The sequence below is a fragment of the Populus nigra genome, chromosome 18 (genome assembly GCF_951802175.1).
Source record: "Populus nigra chromosome 18, ddPopNigr1.1, whole genome shotgun sequence".
NCBI classification, from domain to species: domain Eukaryota; kingdom Viridiplantae; phylum Streptophyta; class Magnoliopsida; order Malpighiales; family Salicaceae; genus Populus; species Populus nigra.
Genome location: NC_084869.1, coordinates 1,693,325 through 1,712,756, shown reverse-complemented (window position 1 = coordinate 1,712,756; position 19,432 = coordinate 1,693,325). Strand labels below are relative to the sequence as shown.

At 36.8% G+C, this 19,432-nt stretch overlaps 2 protein-coding genes across 4 annotated transcripts; one reads left to right on the top strand and one right to left on the bottom strand.

Moving 5' to 3' along the window:
- Positions 1-4,403: 4,403 nt before the first annotated feature.
- On the top strand, positions 4,404-6,872 carry LOC133678547 (uncharacterized). The gene is made up of 3 exons (XM_062100894.1): positions 4,404-4,558; positions 5,785-5,954; positions 6,595-6,872. Exons 1-3 carry the CDS (start codon positions 4,468-4,470, stop codon positions 6,610-6,612), a joined length of 279 nt encoding a protein of 92 aa, XP_061956878.1. The 5' UTR covers positions 4,404-4,467; the 3' UTR covers positions 6,613-6,872.
- A 522-nt stretch (positions 6,873-7,394) lies between these two features.
- Positions 7,395-18,324, bottom strand: LOC133678545 (glutamate synthase [NADH], amyloplastic-like). 3 transcript variants are annotated; one of them, XM_062100891.1, is made up of 22 exons: positions 17,506-18,324; positions 17,306-17,425; positions 17,079-17,192; positions 16,798-16,950; positions 16,501-16,601; positions 16,319-16,415; positions 15,729-15,838; positions 15,473-15,576; positions 15,171-15,350; positions 14,725-15,068; positions 14,568-14,638; positions 14,001-14,470; positions 12,995-13,864; positions 12,532-12,686; positions 12,110-12,271; positions 10,418-12,019; positions 9,908-10,123; positions 9,538-9,806; positions 9,044-9,349; positions 8,624-8,891; positions 8,199-8,456; positions 7,395-8,040 (listed from the first exon to the last, which is right to left on the bottom strand). In XM_062100891.1, exons 1-22 carry the CDS (start codon positions 17,920-17,922, stop codon positions 7,741-7,743), a joined length of 6,687 nt encoding a protein of 2,228 aa, XP_061956875.1. In that variant the 5' UTR covers positions 17,923-18,324; the 3' UTR covers positions 7,395-7,740. The 3 variants fall into 3 exon arrangements, with proteins under 3 accessions (XP_061956875.1, XP_061956876.1, XP_061956877.1); XM_062100892.1 differs by lacking the exons at positions 16,319-16,415; positions 16,501-16,601; positions 16,798-16,950; ... (1 more) ...; positions 17,306-17,425; positions 17,506-18,324 and adding an exon at positions 16,118-16,241; XM_062100893.1 differs by lacking the exons at positions 15,729-15,838; positions 16,319-16,415; positions 16,501-16,601; ... (2 more) ...; positions 17,306-17,425; positions 17,506-18,324 and adding an exon at positions 15,663-15,681.
- Positions 18,325-19,432: the final 1,108 nt, after the last annotated feature.

Below are 19,432 nucleotides of genomic sequence, written 5' to 3'. Positions count from 1 at the left end.
TATAATTTATAAAATTGAAGGAACAAAATATATATTTAGATTCAAATTTTAAAAAACCATCTTCTTCTTTTTTAGCCGTGTTTTTTGATTTAGTTTCTTATCTTTAAATCTTATTATTCTATAACAAATATGATTTAATTGAATTTAAGCCTATAAGAAGCTTCAAAAGCAGAGGGTTGATTCTGGTGCAGTTTCCACTTGGTCAAGGTGTTCAATTTCATTCTGTTTCGTTCAAAATGGCCGAAATATTTCATACCAATTCAAAAAACAGAACAAATTTCATCTCATTTTAAATCTCGGTTCATTCTGGATTTTTCAGCTAAATTCCACTCGGAACGTTCCGGTTTCATTCCACATGTTCTGTTCCGCTCTTGAAAAGTCATTCAATCAAATTGAACCTTGTTCAATTTAATTAATTAAACCACCTAATTATAAAAAGCTATTTTTCATTACTATTTTCAATAACAATGATATTAATTTTTTTAAATTAGATTTATCACTAATATATATGATTTATATTCATGTTATTTTTTTCATGTTTATACTTTGTAGGAATTTGAGCAAAATAAGGGATGTTTTAGATTCCATTAGCCTTGATAACATTGATCTAACTTTATATTTAAAATATTTGTGTTAAAACATTTTACTTTCATAATATTTTGATATTTTGTTTAAGTTGAATTACTTTAAGTTAAAGATCTATTTAATCTTGACTATTTAGAAATATTTTAAATTTTAAAATTATATTTGTTTGGCATTGTATTTGTATTGCATAATTTATAATTAATTTATCTTGAATTTGAATTATATTTGTTGAATGTATATATATTCAACAATTAAAAATACATATATATATATATGTGTGTGTGTGTGAACAGTATAATTTTAAAACGGCACGTCGAAATACTTTAAAACTAAAATATATTATTTCAATTCAAAAATAAAATACTTTTCAAAATGAAATTGATAACTTGATATAAAGTGGGAACATAACGACAAAACAGCATTGATGAACAAGTCCATTTAGGACATTTTTTTGTAATAAAAAACTAAGTCAACCAAGACGTTTAAATCATAACAGGACCAAGGAGTCAACTTGCCACGCGTCTATAGTGTCACATAAGACTTCACATATAATGCCGTGACTGCTTTAATCAGTATATTGGATGTGGAGAAAATGATGGCTTCTTCACTCCCACTTGAATAGCATTTTTTACCATGATTTGCAAATATTACATTCGTAAAATATTTTTACCATCTATCACCAAAAAAAAAAAATGGAAATGGAAATGGAAATGCACTTATTACTTACCTAACATCTTTGCCAAATTATATAATGAAATGGAAATGCAATATTCCTTGTTTCAAAGCACTTATTGCCACATATGAAAGATACAAACATGAAGCTTCAGAACCAATTTAATGAGGGCTGGATGGCACAACGTGTTCCACCAACTACATGATTCGACAAGAGTGAACAATAACCAAACCCCTTTTTGGAGACTTTGATGATTCATCATTAGAACTTAGAAGAGTGAGCAAATTACTAGCAATCGGGGACTCTTTTGTACTATAAAATCTAAGGATAATGATGCAAGCATTGCTAGTGGGTGCTGAAATTCTGAAGGGTCTGCTTCAGAAAGAAGCGCTTTTCGAAGCCCATGTAGAACAGCCTTGCAAGAAGAAGCACCAGCAGTCAGAAAAGCTATTAAATAAAATCAGATTCGACACTGGTTGTTCAAGCCATTCGCCAAGAAGCCCACCGAGCAGTCCTAATGAAGAAGATATCAGACAGCAGCCTTGTAGGTTTTCATACGTTGTTGTTGTTGAATCAATATACAGGAATTAATGCAAACAAGGTATTTGATTGGATCATTTAACAGCTTAAGCTGTCAGAATTATAGCTAAGTTTCCATTGATTGGAACTATAGGATTCCATCTGAATTGTATGCCCTTCCTGTACTTGATTCCTCTGAGAATGCAAGTTAACATGTTTGTGTTGTACAGTTGTAAACCCTGGCTCGGCCAACCTGGTCTAAGAATTTGAGTTATTATATTATTGGATTAATCTATGGATATTGAATTAATTTGAATTAAAATCTAGCTCACTTTATAAATCATGAATTTGTTATAACATCACTATCTTTTTTCTTCTCAGCTTATCCAACAAAGAAGTTCAAAATGAAAGAACTGAGCTTCATTAAATATTATTATGGGTGGAATTTATGGGCGAGTTCGTCTCTGGTGAAATCAAGGAAACAAATTTAGATTGATTTGAACACTAGCCTAGAAGGGAAGCCAATTTTCAAACAATAGCCGAAGAATTCTTTTTGACCTAGGAATTGAGCTAGTAGCCATGAAACCCTAAGCTTCCATTAGAGGAGGCATCAGAAGCCAAATATGGTTAAAACCAGGAAGGCCCTTTCGCAAAGAAATGCCATTCTTGACTTGCAATGCAGCTGGTAGCTATCTTTTCTTGGTAATGTCCATGGATGCTTTTGTGCAAAACGTGGCCTTTGAAAAATCAACGGTCAGCAGACGACAGTCATCGTGATTAATTAAAATTAATTACAATCAGGAATCAACTATCAGGAAGAATTTAAAATATGCCTCAAAAAACCTCAATTCAATATTATTTTTTTCTTTCAGTCACACATGAAATATAAATATCCTATTTAATACTTTTTATTAACTTGTTTTAAGTTTTTAACTGTCATTAATTGTTTTTTTTTAAGAACTAATTTTTTCAGTTAAAAATAATATATTTGCTAAGATAAATAATAAATAATATTTTAATAAAAAATGTTATTTTGATGAAAACAAACTAGCTACCCTTTTCTAGATTTGTGGCAAGAATTTAAAGTTATTATATTTTTAGATTTAATAATAATATTAAGAGGCCGTTTGTTTGCGTGGTTGCTTTTACGTTTGAAGCAACCACAGCAAACATGATATTTGATTACTTAAAAAATGCAATTTAATTGTGGTGGGGTTTATGCAAATTCACGTTTTACACGCGAATTTGGCAAAGCAGCTCGTGCATGCTTTTTAAAATTCTGCCTTTATGTGTATAGTGCAATTCACTTACAATGTGCACGCAAACAGTGCAATTCACTTGCACTGTTCGAGTGAACAATTTTTTTTTTCAGTGTGTTTAGTTTTTGTATATTTTTTTTAAAAAAACTAGTTTAGAGTGAATTAAATTTACTCGCATTGTCATGTAAACAATATTTTTTCTCTCGAAAAACTAGTGTAGAGTGAATTAAATTCACTCGCACTATAATATCAAATCAATTTTATTCCTGATAATATTTTATCTAATTTTATTATACGCTCAAAAAATTATAGAAACTATAGTTCTTGTCAAATGAATTTTGTACGTAATGAAATTGTAGATGGTTTATTTAATGGCATAATAAAAAATATTTTGTATAAAGTATTATTTATTTCATAAAGTAATAGCAATAGTTAAATTTACAACATTTAAATTAAAAACTATCAATTTTAATATATATATATATATATATATTAAAATTATTTTATAACTTTAATTTCAAAAACATATTTAACCAAACACATTAAACTATTTTTTATTCAACCTCAATTTCAACCATAGTTTTAACCAAACACTTATTTTTTCAAATCCATCTCAATTAAAAGTACTTTTTATAAAACAATTTTTTTTAAACCGCAACCACAACAGCTACCATAATACCAAACACACTCTAAATAAATACCGTCAACTTGAACAATTCTACAAACTAGTAACTTACTCTATATTAAAAGAATTGTCATGTCACCTCATCAGCAAATGCCCTTTTTTATCCCTTTATTTTTTCTTTCTTTTCATTTTATTTTTTTTTTAATTTTATCTTTTAAAAAAATTGAACTACCACTTCGCCTCCTTCACCATTTATATCCTTTAATTTCCACCCTTTTTTTTTTAATTTCATTCTTTAATATTTTTTATTTTAAATTTATCTTCATAATTTATTTTGATTTACTATATAATTTAGGTTGATTAAATATGTTAGCGTTCCAATATTAAAAAAATACCATCTTAATTTTTTTAAAATCTAAACCATATCTTTTACTAGTCATTTAACATTAAATCCGTCAAATTGATTGTGACAACAAAGCAATGTAATGAATTAAATTGAAAGGTTTTAAAATTGATTTATTAGTCTAAGTTAAATTATTTTTTTATCTGACTCGCGAATTGTAAACTAGTTGAGAATCTAATTGAGATGAAAAATAGGTCAGGGGCCTATTCAGAAAAACTTAAAAGGTCAGGGAGTTTTATTAGGTTTGCCCAACCTAACTCTATCTTCTAAGGCCAGCCCAATATATTTTTAACTAGTTGGGTCCAGCCCAGAAAGATAAATCATAGTCCACATGATAGACAGGCTTGCCTCTTTCAGTTAGGAGAGAGAGAGGAAGGTAAAGTTTGGAACTTTGAAGGGAGAAATGGGAGGAGCAGCAGCAGCAGCAGCACACGTAGTCAAGAGAATTCCACGGATTAAATTCCCTCCAAGACACGCAAAATCTTCATCTTCAGGTTCCCTTTTCTTCCTTTTTTTGTCTTTTCCTTTTTGTTGCCTTCATAACTTACTATATATAACTTGATTTTTGTAGAACTTTTTGCTACTTTTATTACTGTTTTCTGTTTGAATTTCGGTTTCAATGTGTTTCTTTGGAGAAATCAAGAAGTGGATTCCGTTCTTATGTATCCAACGTTGTGATCTTTGAAAAAATATGACCAATTTAGCTGTAATTCATAGGGTGATTGACATTTGGAGTTGGTTGGTTAAGCGGAATCTAAAAACAAGTTGCTTGTGTTTTTGCTCTGTATTCAAGCATAAATTATAAGCTTTTGTGAGATAAATATATTGTAATTTGAAGATTTGTTAGGGAAATTATAGTGGAGGGATAAGAGATGGTTAGAACGAAGGCAGTGATTGTCTGAGAATTTAGATTCTGATAATGTGATTTATGATGTTATATAGATGAATCGATGGTAGAGGTCAAAAGTTACAATAATTTTAAAGGAAATGACCTTTTGATTTATAGCAATTAAAAACCCGCTACTTGCTTTTATTTCACTACGGATACAAGGTCATGGCTCTGGTGGAACAGCATCCTGATGATTGAGGCTTTATTGTATAAGCTTATTATGCATGATAGGAAGCATGTTTGTTTAAGAGTTAAAATTGTATCTTGTGATGGATATGTTGAAGCCAGTTGAGATGGTTTATGGATAAGAAACAAAGGTTGATGGTAAAATGTTTAGTGGATAAAATTAGAACCGATTATGGTAGTGAGAAAAGATTTGAAGAAGTAAACCATCAAATCTATTTTTATACTGCTAGAGGGTGCCATCAGTTCATCTTATTTATAGCATATAAAGCAACTATTGCAAGAGGAATAAGTGTCTGCGAGTCAGAGTCAGTTCAAATATGAAGTTGTGAAAGGATGGATTCTGCCTTGTCAGGTTACAATTGAGTTCTAGTATCATCATCCTCATAATGCAATCTGATTTATGACTCTGGTGGTCACTCGTTTTGCTTGATCACTAAATGAGGCACAAGCCAATCTTCTGTATTTATTGTACATGTGCACAATGAGAATTTTCTAAATTTCTGCTTTTGGCTGAATAATGTAAATTTCACTTTCAGCATTTTATATATTTGATTGTCTACTATTTTCACCATTTTATTTGCCTTTTTTATCTTATAATCCTGATGATCTCAAATCATTTATTGTTTTCTTCTGCGTTGGGATAAGTTGGGTTTGTCCCACAAACTCAAGCTGCATCAACAGATACAGAGATTCATCATTTTATCATGTCAAGCTCAGAAGTTCCCGCATCACCAGCCAATATTGCCGAGGGAGGCAAAGCTTCTCTTCAGCCAAAACGCACACCTGTCTCAGAGAGGGAAATTGAGGCTGTTCAGGTAAGCAGTACATTTTTTCCATTCATGGGATTCAAAATGCTTGGTTCAGAATTGTTGGAGCTTAAAGAGACATCAGAAGCCTGGAAGTTATGATAATGAGATCTTGTAACCTTTGCTTTAGGATACTTAACATTTTAACAAGGTCACATAAATATGACAATGAGGAACTGTTTGAATTTGGCTAATTGAACCAAACAAGCATCACCAATTTGCACTAGTGAACCCCAGCTCTTTCCAGGATAATAGTTTTAGATATTAGTTAAGAACACATGGAAATGAATTAAAATAAGAAACAAATGAAGAAAATCTTCTTGGAGAATTGTTTCCTAAAAAATTCTCACTGTCTGAACGAAATAAGGAGCAAAAGCTGGATCTTCGATTAGGTGCTTCTGAATGGTCCACTTTCATTTAAAATTTATGTTGTCTATAAACCAAGGAACTATGAGTGAGGAATTGGGAGGTACAATGAATACAGTTTCAACTGCTTGTGCTTGTTGTGTCATCTAAATATTTTCCCTTGCTAAACCAATTCCTTAAGGAATTGGAAGGTACAATGAATACAGTTTCAACTGCTTCTGCTTGTTGTCTCATCAAAATATTTCTTCCTCGCAAAACCAATTCCTTTTGTCAAATCTTGCAGCTGGGCGGCATCTTCTGACTCTACGACCAATAAGCTTCTGAAAGAAGGGCTCCGCAGTCTTATTTTCTGGTATAAAATTCCATCCTTTCTTTAGTACTGTTAACCCTTGTTACATATGTATGAAGGAGTGAATAAGGAAAGGATGAAATAGTGCCTTAAATTCTTAATGTCTTTCGAAGTGAGGAGGATACGTTCTTTCAAAATTTCTGTAATCGTCTCCTATTACCATTGCATTATTTTTGGCTTTTTCCTGGCAAGTTATCATCCTTTTACTGTCATTGAGTTGTTCTCTGCAATTTAGTTCCAGGGACATCACTCCTACAACCTCAACAGCCAAGACAAAACTAAATAACAGAGACTAAACATGGCTAAATCTTGGTACTAGTTAGCTGTACTTATGGTGAGCTCCTAACAGTTGGCAGAACCTCTGTTCTTTTTCAGTGGTTATGTACTTTTTTTTGGGTCACTCGAAGGAGAGAATGCATAGGATATTGCTACTTCCTATTAGCTCACAGACATCCTGCGAATCTCGTAATTGAGTTGATTATAGGGAAGAGTAATAGAAAATAAAATACTGAATTGTACAAGAAAAATGGGCAGCAGCAAGATTTAAATCCATCCTCTAAACCTTAGGCAGAATAGTTTCAACTTCCATAAGAGATCAATTCAGTAGAAGTTTGCACTTCTGTGTATGGAGGTGCACCCCATTACATTTTAGCTAAACAATGAGGCACGAAGCTATCCATCTCCCAAAAATGATCCTGTGTTTCTCGAGAACAAATAACTGGACAACAAAGAAATAAATAATTTCCCCACATATTCTCATAAAATATTCAAGAGACAAAGCTGTACATTATTCCTCAACACTACCAAAAGAGCTTAACGATTTTCAAGCCAGCAGGTTGAAAGCTATAAAAGAACGAGCACCAAAATCATTCTAACTTCTATACCAGCTACGCACATGCTACTTCTCACGTCTACCCAATCTTGCAAGTCTTCACATGTGGGAGCCGGACACCATTCTAGTGATTCTCCAATTTATTCCTTCCATGGCATCATCTATGCGATTATTAATCCTAGTCCTGTGTATCAGTTCCATGTCTTTTCAGCACCGAGTGAGCAGCAAAAGAAAATTGCATGGGTTGATTATGTCATGACGGTGTGTTTGCTGCTGTCTTGATGCCTCTTGGTGAGGTCTTTGTGCCTCTTGACAAGTTCATCCTGGGTATTATCAGTGCTAATGGTAACATCCTCTTCTTTCATGAGATATTTGTCCACCTGGGAAGCAGCTTGTCGTCCTTCTGATATTGCCCATACAACAAGCGACTGGCCTCGCCTGCAATCCCCGGCGGCAAAGATCCCTTCCACATTGGTTGAGAAGCGGCCATATTCTGCCTTGAAGTTTGATCGATTATCTTGCTCCAAGCCCAACTTCTTTGCCACATTCTGGAAAAAACAAAACAGCATGAGAATTGATGTGCAAACAAGCTCAAACCATGTACAATATTTAGTGGATAAAAAATAAATCAGCTTTTAAGTGGGTAATAATCGCTAGATTAAAATAAATCTAAAAGATGATAGAAGACGAGCAAGGAAATACTAACCGGTTCAGGACCAAGGAATCCCATAGCTAGCAGGACTAGGTCAGCCTCAATAATTTCCTCAGAGCCCTCAACCTCCTTAAACTGAAATTTCCCACTAGCATCCTTCTCCCAATGGACACGTACCACCTCAAGTCCCTTCACGTTCCCATCTTCGTCTCCAATGAAACGCTTAGTCAACACCTCATAAGACCTTGGGTCTTTCCCAAACTTGGAGGCAGCTTCCTGGTGCCCATAGTCTACCCGGAATACTCTAGGCCACTGCCACAAGAAAAGGATTAGAACTCGCTCATAACATCTTATGCTTGGGCGCAGCGCCATTGCCAGCATGCATTTTAATCATATTATGTTTATTCGAGTTTGTGAAATTATGAAAAAGATCAACTCGGTTTAAAGGCAACATGCAGCAACAGAATAAAAGCTCATACCTGTGGCCATGGGTTGCCCGGAGCTCTAGTTTGTGGTGGCTCAGGTAGAAGCTCTAGATTTACAACGCTACTGCAACCGTGGCGAATAGATGTCCCAATGCAATCTGTTCCAGTGTCACCTCCACCAATGACAACTACTTTCTTGCCCTTTGCAGATATGTAGTTACCATCCTGTAGATTGCTGTCAAGCAAACTTTTGGTATTTTTGTGAAGAAACTCCATAGCAAAATGGACACCAGACATCTCCCGACCAGGTACCGGAAGGTCCCTGCAACAAAGAGAAAATTATTTCCTCCAACACTTCATAAAAGTAATAAATTTCCATCAGGCAAGCAAGAAAGCTCTTCAGAACACCATCTGTTAACGAGGATGTAAAATCCAACAATGACATCTAATATTTGCTCTCTACTTGTGACTTACCTAGGTTTTGTGGCTCCCACTGCCAAAACAATAGCATCGTTCTCCTGTCGTAGCTGATCAAGAGAGTACAGAGGGTCGATACCAACATTAGCATTGACCACAAAATTGATGCCTTCCTTGGCCATAAGATTAACACGACGTTGAACTATATCCACTTTGTCAGTTTTCATGTTGGGAACTCCATACATCATTAGCCCTCCAATTCGATCAGCACGCTCATACACAGTCACCAAATGACCCCTTTTGTTTAGTTGATCTGCAGCAGCCAAACCAGAAGGCCCACTTCCAACAATAGCCACTCGTTTCCTGGAAGCAAAAATACATGAATTGACATTCTTCATTCATCTAACATGTAGCAAACTCATACACTCCAATCAATGCACCATTTAAAAAGACCAGATGCAGAGAAGAAACCGCAATCAGTTAAAATGATGCAAAAACTTGGAGATAAAAAGCATCTACTCGTAATCCCAACAAAAGAAAATAAGACATACCCAGTTCTCTTGAGGGGAGGCCGCGGCACCATCCAACCCTCCTCAAAAGCCTTGTCAATAATTGCACATTCAATGTTTTTTATTGAGACAGGATCATCAATTATGCCAAGAACACAGGAACCTTCACAAGGTGCAGGGCACACTCTGCCAGTAAACTCTGGGAAGTTATTTGTCTCCAGCAACCTGTCTAATGCCTCGCGCCACCTATTTTGGTGCACTAATTCATTAAATTCAGGAATTTTGTTTCCAAGAGGGCATCCCGAGTTTTCCTGAAATATCCAATCAAATAAGATATAAGGTGAAAAAATTTGATTTAAAATAGTGTTGAAATTGACAACATACACCGGATAAAAAGTAGAATAACTCTTGCCTGGTGACAGAAGGGAGTGCCACAGTCCATGCAACGGGCCGACTGCGTATTTAATAGAGGGCCAGGTTTTGACGACTCCATAACTTCCTTCCAGTCATTCATTCGAACATTTGGATCTCTGTATTGAACACCTTCACGCTCATAAGCAATGAAGCCTCTATGCTTGACAGCATTATTAACCCGGGTAGGCCTTTTCAGTGGTTCATCTTCTACTACCTTTTGTGAATATCAAAATCTTATATTAGATCTTCTAAAAACCATTTCACCAATCATAAAACCACATAAGCTCCATAGATAAAGCATAAATAGGCTCAACTTAAATGCAACTTAGTTCTATCATAACTTTGTTTCATACACTAAATAACAAAGTACGTGAAAAGATGCTTACGTTTTTTTAAAACTGTCATCAATATAGTTTTATAGTAACTTTGAGAAGCTTCGTTTTCTTTGAAGAAGATTAAAGCAGAATACAAGAGTTGTATATTAAGGGGAGACTATCAAAGAATTTACCTGATTGGATTTCCCATTCAAGGATGCAGCTGCCATCTTCTTGAGCTCCTCAAAAGCATCTTTCTCCCTCAACTCTGCTTCATTTTTCTCCTCAGCTTCTTTAGCAGCAAGCTCAGCAGCCTCTTTTGAGGCAGATTCCTCTTTCATGTTTGCAAGAACACGTTTGTAATCCCTGGGAAAGACCTTGATAAACTTAGGCAGAAGATTATCAAAATCAGCAAGTACTTCTCTAGCTAGAAGGCTGTTTGTGTGACGCTGGTGTTGTTGTATCATCATTTTTAGAGTCATAATGTCCTCCTCCTCCTCAACTTTATCAAGATCAACAAGTTCAAGATTGCATCGAGATTTGAATTTCCCATCCAAATCGAGAACATAAGCAACGCCGCCACTCATACCAGCAGCAAAATTCCTGCCAGTTTTCCCAAGAACAACAACAGTCCCACCTGTCATGTACTCGCAGCCATGATCACCAATACCTTCTACAACAGCCCTTGCTCCAGAATTACGGACACAAAATCTTTCTGCTGCCATTCCATTAAGATATGCTTCACCACCTGTGGCTCCGTAAAGAGCTACATTACCAATTATAATGTTCTCTTTCGGATCAAAGAGACTTCCTTTTGGAGGATAAACAACAATCTTCCCACCTGATAATCCTTTACCGACATAGTCATTGCCATCACCTTCCAGCTCCAGCATAATGCCTGGGCAAAGAAAAGCTCCCAGGCTCTGCCCTGCACTTCCTTTGAGTTTGATATGGATAGTATCGGCAGGAAGCCCCGCCAAGTTGTAACGCTTAGTAACTTCATGGCTAAGCATTGTTCCGACAGCACGGTTCACATTGCGGATAGGTGTTTCAATGTACACAGGAAGACTTTTTTCCAATGCAGCCTCAGAAAGTTTGATGAGTTTTTGATCCAATGCCATGTCCAAACCATGATCCTGCTTTTGGACACAATATTGGGCAGCTCCAGGTCGAATGTCAGCAGCAGGTCTAAGTAACAAGGAGAGATCAATATTTTCCAGCTTCTCATTGCTCTTAACAACTTCTTTATCAACTTCAAGCATGTCTGAACGACCAACCATCTCATTCATAGTACGGAAACCAAGCTGAGCCATGATCTCTCTGAGCTCCTCTGCTAGCATAAAGAAGAAGTTAATAACGTGTTCTGGTTCTCCAGCAAACTTATCCCTCAGCACTGGATCTTGAGTAGCAATGCCTACGGGACAGGTGTTCTTATGGCACTTTCGCATCATGATGCAGCCAAGTGTTATAAGGGGGGCAGTGCTGAAGCCAAATTCTTCAGCACCAAGAAGAGCCGCAATGGCCACATCACGGCCAGTTTTTAGTTGGCCATCAGTCTGAAGAACTGTTCGGCCGCGAAGGTCATTGGCAACAAGTGTTTGATGGGTCTCAGCCAAACCAAGTTCCCATGGGAGCCCAGCACTCTTGATGCCAGTCCATCTAGAAGCACCTGTACCTCCATCATGGCCTGAGATCAAAACGTGATCAGCATGTCCCTTCACCACCCCACTGGCAATTACTCCCACGCCAGCTTCAGATACCAACTTGACACTTATTCTAGCTGATGGATTGGCATTCTGGAAAGGAAAAAAAAGGTATCAGCAGGAGTGACCAACTGAATGGATATGAAGCAATGACATCGCACATGAGGCAGCGAATGCACATACCTTAAGGTCATGAATCAATTGAGCAAGGTCTTCAATTGAATAGATATCATGATGGGGAGGAGGACTAATAAGACCCACCCCTGCAGTAGAATTTCTGGTAACTGCAATGTCTCCTATGACCTTGTGACCAGGAAGCTCACCTCCTTCACCAGGCTTGGCACCCTGTGATCCAAGGCATACAGTAATCAGTCTAAAATCAATCGACAAAAGATAAACAAATTCAGTTCATATTTAACCTCACCAAATACCAAAGGTATCAGTTAAAAGATGCAAAAACACAGCATCATCTGCCATGAACATAAACCCATAAACAACAGGAACCTCTGTTCCAACAGGAATGCACGGCTAAAGCACACAAGGACAGCAGCCAGACCATGATGCATAAGAAAGCTTTGGTTCAAATGTGTTATTTTGACAAATACCTGAGCCATCTTTATCTGCAGTTCATCAGCATTTGTAAGATAGTAACTTGAAACTCCAAATCTCCCACTTGCAACTTGCTTAATAGCACTCCTCTTTGGATTCATTGAACCATCAGGAAGAGGCTCCATACGAGATGGTTGTTCACCTCCCTCACCTTCAGCAGAATAAAATAAAATAAAATTACAACATGGGTATGAAGCAAATAGATTGAGACAGAAACATAAAGGAATTGGGAGCCATAATTTATTAAATTTTATACAACCAAAAATTACTTATTACTCCTAAAAAAACCCAGAGAGAATCAATAATTTAGATAACAAAAAACAAGAAGAAGAAATGGTATTCTTGTTGAAGGTGTGGAGATAAGAGCTTTTGCAAGAGGAAAAGTTAGACACGATATTTATGACTGCACACTAATTTAAAGAGATTAGCAAGTATCATAAAAAACTACATCAAACACACCTGTATTTGATTTTCCTCCAATTTTATTCATAGCCTGAGCCAACGTGGTGTGTGCCTCCAATGATATTGATCCATAACTCATAGCCCCAGTACAGAACCGTTTAACAATTTCACTGGCTGGTTCCACTTCATCCAAAGAAACTTTCACATCTGCCACTTTGAACTTCAAAAGCCCACGCAAATTACAAGCTTTGTTTAACTCCTGAATGCGCTTAGAATATTCCTTATAGGCAGCCACACTATTAATTCTGGCAGCTTCTTGAAGTTTTGCAATAGCAAGAGGATCATTAAGGTGAATTTCACCACCTTTTCTCCAATGATAATCCCCAGGATTGGGAAGAGCTACAGCTTCTGCACTTCCAGGAGGGAGAGCACGGGAGGGAAACGCCAACTCATGCAAACGAAGTGAATCATGAGCAAGCATCTCAAATGTTGCTCCTTCTACCCTGCTTGGGGTTCCTGCAAAGCACTTGTCAATCACTTCTGATGAAAGGCCCAGCCCTTCAAAAATCTGAGCACCCTTGTAGGATGCCAAAGTTGAAATTCCCATTTTCGCAAGCACCTTCATCATGCCATAGTTGCTTGCTTTGAAATACTTCTTGACTAGCTCATCCTTTGAGTGTAACTCGCCAGTGGATTTTGGCGGGATCTTACCATCAACCTGTAATCTCCAAATGGCATCTATGGCTAAGTATGGGCAGATGGCATCTGCACCAAAACCAACCAATGTACAGAAATGGTGCACTTCACGTGGTTCAGCAGATTCAACTAGCAACCCAACTTGAGTACGCTCAAGCTTTTTTACAAGATATTGGTGGACAGCACCGACAGCCAAGAGGGAGCTGACAGCAACACGCTTTGATGAGAAGGCTGAACATGAAAAAAACAACCCAAAAGAAGTTAACTCACTGCCCACATGGATAGATTACTATGCTGTAGTAAACTTCAAAGTGCATGAGTTTACATGAGCTTTTGCTAACTGTAAATTAAAGAATAGATGCCATACCTCTGTCAGAAAGAACCAACACAGTATAACCTTCCTTGATTGCCTCATGAGCTTCAGTACAAATCCTATCTAAAGTCTCCTCCAATCCCTTCCTGCCCCGTTTTATTGAATAAGTTATGTCAAGAACTTTGCTTCGCCAACCATTATAGTTCATCTTTTTGATCGCTTCCATTTCCCCGATTGATAAAAGTGGACCTTTTAGAGAGAGACGGCGGCATTGTTCTTCAGTTGTTTCTGTCAGATCTCCTTCTGGCCCAATCATGCATTCCATGGAAGTGACAATCTTCTCTCTGATAGGATCAATTGGGGGATTTGTCACTTGAGCAAACATTTGCTTGAAGTACTCAAAAGTGAGCTTTTCCCTGTGAGACATGACAGCCAAGGGGGCATCATTTCCCATCGAACCAAGAGGCTCAGTACCGTCCTTTGCCATGGGAAGCATCAGCATCTCCAAGGCTTCAACAGTATAACTGCATGAGATCAATACAAAATCAGCATAAAATGACTTTTATATAAGCATCAGCTCCCAAAGCTCGAGAAAGTTGATGCAGCACACAAGATTCATACCCAAAGGATTTTAATGGTGCCAACAATCCATGAATGCCCATATTCACCATACTGTCATCATCATCAGATGCCTGAATTGAAGGATAATAACAATTAGACTAGCAGACACGCAAAGAGGGAAAAAATTGAAGTTATTGAAAGTGAGTAAAAGACATACGGCGACAACCCCAGAAATGGCTGGAGCAACTCTCTCAGATTCTGGAACTGAGTTAACTATGTCACTGAGTTCAATCTTTTGCCTCTTCAACCACTCCCCATAGGGCCTCGCTAAGGAATATTGTTGCTTCAAGGCTTCATCATCCACTACCGTATGCTTCTCAAAATCCACCAGAAGCATCATTCCAGGGTTAAGCCGTCCTTTCCTAAGGACATCTTCAGGAGGAATATCCACAACACCAACTTCACTGGCCATGATAACTCGCCCACTTCGTGTGACGTAAAATCTACCTGGACGTAACCCATTGCGATCCAGAGTAGCTCCTAAGTAGTGGCCATCAGTAACTAAAAAATAAAATAAAACAAGAAATGAGCAAAAGGCAACAAATCAAACATTGCACATGATGGAATTTGAAGAGGGTAAAAAAAATTGTCCAAAACAATTACATGAGATAAGTGCAGGCCCGTCCCATGGTTCCATAAGGGCTGAGGAATATTCATACAGTGCCCTCCTTTGAGGATCCATGTTCTTGTCATTTTGCCAGGCTTCAGGAATCATCATCATTACAGCCTCAGGGAGAGTTCTCCCGGATCTAATTAGAAGCTCAAGCACACCATCAAAAGCCCCTGCAATTAAAAAGCAGAATATTTTCAAAAAACAAGTCAGTATAAATATGATACTAGAAATGCACAGAAAAATACACTTCTTATATTGATTTATGCCTCCAAATATTAAAAAAAAAAATCACCTGAATCAGAAGAACTAGCATCTACAATAGGAAGAAGCTTCTTCATCTCATTCTTTGAGAGACCGAGCTCCTTGCACTTTAAAAGGCCCTCACGAGCCTTCATCCTGAAAAGAAATGTTTAAACTTCATGTTTGTTTCCCATACAAAGAAGAACTCATAATTATTCCAGAGAGATAAAAGAGCATATAACCATGCATCTGTAGACCAAAGACACTGAGCAAAGACAAAACCGTCTCTCAGTTACTTGGGTACTTGCCAGTTCATATTGCCTCTGAGCGTGTTGATTTCCCCATTATGGCCCAAGACACGCATGGGTTGAGCACGATCCCAGCTAGGAAATGTATTTGTTGAAAATCGTGAGTGCACCTAAACCAAAAGAAAGGAGCCAAGAAAGTTATTTTATGATTCCAGCCACTCAATTCATGAAAAGAAAAACTGGTCTGAAAACAACAGGAATGAGATTTTTGTTCAGGGCACTTCAATAAACTTTGATTGCAGTGCCTATACAAGAATCAAGCAAGCCCTAAGCTACCTTGACCAAACAAAATATTCCTTTCAACCACCAACTGGAAGTTACCCTCTCAAACAAGTGATCATGGAGAGCACTGCAGTAAGTTTCTTACTTTCAACAATGAGGTTTCTTACCAACTCACCCATGGCATCCAATCCAGCATCCAAATTCAAATAGTAATCAAGGGTGTGGAAGAACTTAAGAGATCATTCAACTTCAATGCCTAAGAAGTCATTCCTCAACCTTGCATATCTTCGGTTACCAGTGGTTCCCATGCTGTTTGTTGAAGTACGTGTTAGTGTAATAGGGGAAAAGTGAATGGATAAAATATTTACCAGGGCCATGTAGCTCGTAAACCTTTCATTGCCAAGATCTGCATAATAGTAAGCCTTCAACTGGTCAGGCTTCAACTGACCTTTATAAACAACCGTCCTGCAGAATTCAATCAAAGGAATTAATAATTCTGCCAAGAGAAGCATTAGACAAGCCCGTGTATGATAGCTAATGACGCACAAACCTTGAGGAAAGGGAACAGATATAAAAGTCCTTAACACCACCATATTGAAGGTTTAGTGCAGCTCTAATAGCTACCATCGACACCCTCCTCAATATGTACATCTGCAAAACCATTACAAACAACCATCAACAACGTAACTGTGGAACCTGAACGTTTAAAAATGTTTACTTTCATTCTTCATAACCTGAAACAAATCCCTTCTTCCTCTTCATCTCTACCTCAAACATGGACAGCTACAATTCCTTTGTGATGCTAGTTACACTTATGCTATTTAAGAAATTCAGTTAAAAAAACTACCTGCTTCTCAAAATCAGCCTTCGACCTAGAAGTGGCTGTAAGAAACACTTGCTCGATGACAGGTTCGGTCTGCAAAGCAGCATTTCCCAATGCAGAATTATCTGTTGGCACTGGTCGCCATCCAAGTACTGTATGCCCAAGAGACTCCGCAACCTTCACAATCAAAAACAAAAACAAAAACAAAAAAAAAAAACAAAAACATTAAAAAACAATGTCAAAAGCAAATAAAAACCAATGAAATTCAACTTGAATCAATTTAGACAAATGAGGCTCAAAATTACCTTGGTGAATACATTCTTGCTTTCTTCCCTGCGATTATCAGATGTGGGCAGAAAGAACATGCCCACTGCATATTCCCCTGAAGGAGGCAGTTCGAACCCAATATCCTTAGCCACCTGAATAAACCAATTTTAAATAAAATTCAGTAAAAAAAAATCCATTAGGGAAAGTCAAAATTCAATAATGATATGAAATTTAATATTTTAAAAAATAAATAAAGAACACACACCTCCTTGTAGTAGTCATGAGGAAGAGCCACAAGAATCCCAGCACCATCACCAGTATTGGTTTCGCATCCGCAAGCTCCTCTATGTGCCATCCTCACCAACATCTCCAGAGCATCGTTCACCTTTAAAAAAAAAACACAACTTTTTTTTAAAATGGAAAAAAAAAGGTCTTGTAAGTAAAAATTCTGCAATAATATCGTACCGTTTTGCGACTGTTTTCCCCTGACAACTCAGCAACAAACCCAACCCCGCACGAATCCTTATCAAACGACGGGTCATAAAGCCCAAGCGGCTTCTCCGGCACACCAGACAATGCAGACCGGACCACAACTCGTAGTTTCGGCTCTCTGCCCGGTCCTTCCGACAGCCAAAAATGCAAACTCTCCGATGGAGAGCCGCGCACTTTACTTCCTAAAAACGATTTTCTCTCAACAACAGCCGAGTTCCTCGCCGAAACGCATCGAGTTGCCCTCCCTCTCCGTCGAGAAATAGATGCTGCCGTGGCAACATTAAGCGAAGGAGAAAAAACACAGGATGATGATTTGTTAAGCGAGGAAATTGAAGATGTAACCGATTTTGGTTGAAGGATAGCGCTCGAACTCGAAGCAGCAGCCGACATTATTGTTAGTGTAGCCAACACCGGTATTTACGGATTGGATTTGGACAAAGAGTTGAGGTTGTTTCGGATAAGAATTATCCGTTTTTACCGTTTAGATTTTTATTTTTATAATAATTAACCTGAAAAATCAACAGCTGATTTAATATTACAGATCTAATCGGTTCCAGAATATCTGTAAAGTTGCAGACAAGATTTGTTCATGCAGACGGGATTTACGAGATCCAGCATGGAAGAATACGAAGGAAACAAACAAGTCAAAAGAGGAAGAGAGAATACAAGAAATAGATAAGAGAGGGGGAGATAAGGGTGGAGAAGAAGAAGCGGCACCGTAGCAGCAACGGTGGTGGGTGGAGAGAGGCTTTGAGAGAAGGTTGATGGTAGGTAGCTAGGCAGAGATGTCTTATGAGAACCGGAGAGAGTTAAATATATAGAGGAGAGAGTGATGAAATGGTTTGACAGCTTAGGTGACACGTGTGCAGTGACTTATGCGGCACGCGACAACCGCTCATGGTGGGACCAAAGGAGGAATGGAGGGAGGGATTGGGATAGACATGCCTATCTTTTCCATAGGGGGCGTGAGAGGCTGCTGTTTATTTTAGGTTCGGTAGCCGAACCTGAATGAGGTTAAATTTAATTTGGAAAATAATGTTTAGTGAATGGATTTGTATGGAAAATAAAATAAAGGTTATCCATAACTTTTTTTGAAGAATAATGTTAACAAAAAAGAAAAATATTATACAAAGTTTCTATATATTTTATATTTTTTGGTGATGAATATTATGTTATAGTATGAGTAAAATCACCATATTGTTGGGTAATCAATTATTAAGTTATTTGAATTAGAGTTATAGTTAAGAATCTAAATTAAATTTAATAGAAATAATTTTTTAAAAAATATATATATATATAATACTTTCATAGTAAGAAAAAAATGTATTAAATAACATTAAATAATAAAGGATTGTGAATCAATACAAACAATAGTTTTTTTAGTAAATATAATTACTAAATGATTTAATCATTTGCACATAATTTAGTCAAATATAAATACTACATAATGAAATAATAAAATTTAATTTTTTTTATTTCAGATTTTTTTATGTTATTTAATTACTAAGATTCTATTTAGTTAATATCCTAAAACAGAAATAATGAATAAACAGAAACCTGTTTAATTGAAAAAAAACATAAAGTTAATTTATTTTCAAGATATTTTTATATTTTTAAAAATAAAAAATAGAAATATCAATTTTTTCTATTCTATCTTAAAACAACAACAAAATCGCTGTCTGAAAAAAATATAAAACCTTAATTAGATACTTTGTTTTTACCATATTTAAGTAAGGGTTCAGGTGCGGATGTTCGTCAACTTGAAGGGGGTGGTTGACCACGTAATGTGATGCTATCAATGACGAAAATTTAACTATCCCAAAAGAGAGGGGGGAAATAATAATTCATACGCGGCCAATTGTATACGTGATTTCTCGCCGGCTGGTATTTTTATGCGGCC

What these genes read in the sequence shown, in the direction of transcription:
- LOC133678545 (XM_062100891.1), bottom strand. Translation starts at nt 17,922, where the DNA reads ATGTCGGCTGCTGCTTCGAGTTCGAGCGCTATCCTTCAACCAAAATCG. An exon ending in GTTGGTTCTTTCTGACAGAG is followed by an intron (nt 13,865 to 14,000) that starts GTATGGCATCTA and finishes TTTCATGTTCAG; the next exon opens with CCTTCTCATCAAAGCGTGTT. An exon ending in TGCAGATAAAGATGGCTCAG is followed by an intron (nt 12,272 to 12,531) that starts GTATTTGTCAAA and finishes CTTGGATCACAG; the next exon opens with GGTGCCAAGCCTGGTGAAGG.
- LOC133678547 (XM_062100894.1), top strand. Translation starts at nt 4,468, where the DNA reads ATGGGAGGAGCAGCAGCAGCAGCAGCACACGTAGTCAAGAGAATTCCA. An exon ending in CGCAAAATCTTCATCTTCAG is followed by an intron (nt 4,559 to 5,784) that starts GTTCCCTTTTCT and finishes CGTTGGGATAAG; the next exon opens with TTGGGTTTGTCCCACAAACT.